Here is a 2,466-nt window from a genome sequence, read left to right on the forward strand (position 1 = left end):
GGCCGCCAAGTTTTCTGTCTGCCTCAGGCAAGGATTATCACTCCGTTGAGTGAGCCAGTAAACAAGATTTGCATCTGGAGGCTGGAGATTGCCATTTCCTGGTCAAAATAACTTTGGCGACTGTCTTGCTGAGCTAGACGTGAGTGGCCAAGGCACACAAAAGATCAAAACCGTATTCAGTGTTAGTTCTCCATCCCCCCAAGATTGCTGAGGCAAAGTCGGGGTGCTTCTTTGATATGCATTCGACTCTGTAGCCTGCCTAGGTCAGCTTGCCTTGTTTTCCCCCCCTGAAGACTATATAAAGAACAGTTCTTTGAATAAACGCTCTCTTTCACCTGATCGGAGAACCGTGAGTTCTGTCTTTACTCTTTGCGGCTCCCTCTCCTGCCCCCTTTTTCTCTCCCTCCCTCAGGAGAAGGACCCGCGAGGATTCTAAGCCCTGCCAGTTGGGGCAGACGCCTCAACACGAGGCTCAGTAAAGTAACGTGACCCTGAGGTCAGTTACGACACCAATAGACTTAGTAGCTTTCACATACAAAAAATAGTATTTCTTCCTTTTTGAGGAAGAAACTCCAAATACTATTTTTCCTATTTTTCCCTTCCTTTTTGAGGAAGAAACTGAGACCTGATTTCTCATTATAATGTCTTTGAAGAACTTACTAAAAATCATTTTTATAAAGCTCGTTCTTTAATATTACAGCTCCAAACTGGACTTGAAATCAGTAGAATTTTAATGTCTTCAGTATCAAATCAAAAACGCTCCAAGGAGAAGAAATCTTCAAAGGTAGACAGATACTTTATTCTTATTTGCTAATGTTTATTTCTTTACTCTTTTAATATTTATATCTGTCCATTTCCAAAAAGAATTTGAAGAGATTTATAATAAAAAGCATGCAGTAATGGTATGAAACGTGGCTTAAAGCATAGGTTGAGTGATGAGGTTTTAGGTTTCAGGATAGAAAATTCTATAAAACCTAGGCTAAAGAGAGTATCAGTAGTTGAGTGCAAAACCTAGTTCCAAGCTTGCTTGACAATCAAAGCAAAAGGAAGCATATAACGCTCAGTATATCTGTCTTTGTGAAATAACAGTAACCATTCCAATTTTTTAGAAAGGCCTTTTCCTAACACTAAGCTTTTTTTTTAGTTTGTACAACTTCATTGAAGAAAAATAAATCAGTTACTAGAAAAGCTATTAGTTTATTACTCATCCATTGACAACTTGTATCATTTATTCAATATTGTATTAAATGGTGTATTGGAAGGTAGATTAACTAATAGCTCCAAGTCTGCTAACAATTTAAATGAAAATTTAAAAATGTTTGAGACCCCATTTTGGAATGCAAAGGGTATTTGGCTTCAAGTTTCCATTCTCTGTAGAACAAGAACATGTCATTCTTTATTAACATGCATAAAACACATCACATTTTCTGTTCTGCTGATGCCATAAATTAGTACCAACTGTCCAGTCACATCAGAGTTTTTTAAAAATTTTTTAATGTTTATTTATTTTTGAAAGAGAGAGAGAAGCAGAGTGCAAGTAAGGGAGTGACAGAGAGGGAGACACAGAATCCTCAGCAGGCTTCAGGCTCCCAGCTGTCAGCACAGAGCCCAACACAGGGCTTGAACCCATGAACCATGAGATCATGACCTGAGCCGAAGTTGGACGCTTACCCAACTGAGCCACACAGGTACCCCACACCCTCAGTCACATAGTTTTGAGCATAAAGTATCTCTAACAGTAGAAAGCTTAAAAATGAATGGATACTTGAATAGTGCTCCTTCCTTTGATATGACAAGCAGGCATCCATCTCCCTCCCCCTCAGGTGATTTCTTCAGTGTGTTAGAGCATTGAGGGATGATTTTGGTCCTGTAACCAAGTTAAAGTGAAGATATTGGCCATATAGTACACATGCTCCTCTTTTTAAAAAAAAAATTCTGAATCTTGGGCAACTGTTCCCTAATAACTACTTTACAGTTTCTAAAAGCAGTTGTTGTCCAAAACTGGAAGGACTTTAAGTCTTTGTCAGATAAGCATGTGAATGAATGGAAGGAGACAAACAAACAATAACATTTTAAAAGATGAAATCTGATAAGGGAGTAGCCAGATAAGAAAATCAAAAAGGGAATAGTAATTTAAAGTTTATTTCAGCTATAATGCAGGCTATACTGATTTTTTTTCTGTTTATTTATTTATTTTTTTAACATATGCAATTATTTTCCATCATTTACACTACAGTAACAATTACACTCCAAACAGAAAAGCAAAATAAAAAATCAAAACCCCAACTTCTATTTCATGTAATTAGACTTATACAGAAATTAGAAGGTTATGTAACAACTAGTTAATCACCTAATTTCACAGCTATCTGAAGTGGTGATCATTATATAGCAGCTTATCTATGATACATTCAAGATACATGATACAATTTATTACTTGCCCATAAGCTACAACACAGCCTGCTTAAT

At 36.9% G+C, this 2,466-nt stretch overlaps 1 protein-coding gene across 2 annotated transcripts in view; it reads left to right on the plus strand.

Annotated features, from left to right (window-relative positions):
- CEP57L1 (centrosomal protein 57 like 1) overlaps positions 1-2,466 on the plus strand; it is an 80,718-nt gene that overhangs the window by 71,841 nt on the left and 6,411 nt on the right. For both annotated transcript variants that reach the window (XM_029945264.1, XM_029945265.1), the window contains one exon: positions 701-784. In XM_029945264.1, the coding sequence (XP_029801124.1) occupies positions 701-784 (84 nt within the window). The remainder of the gene's footprint in view (positions 1-700; positions 785-2,466) is intronic.

This window comes from Suricata suricatta, chromosome 7, assembly GCF_006229205.1.
Source record: "Suricata suricatta isolate VVHF042 chromosome 7, meerkat_22Aug2017_6uvM2_HiC, whole genome shotgun sequence".
Classification (NCBI taxonomy): Eukaryota; Metazoa; Chordata; class Mammalia; order Carnivora; family Herpestidae; genus Suricata; species Suricata suricatta.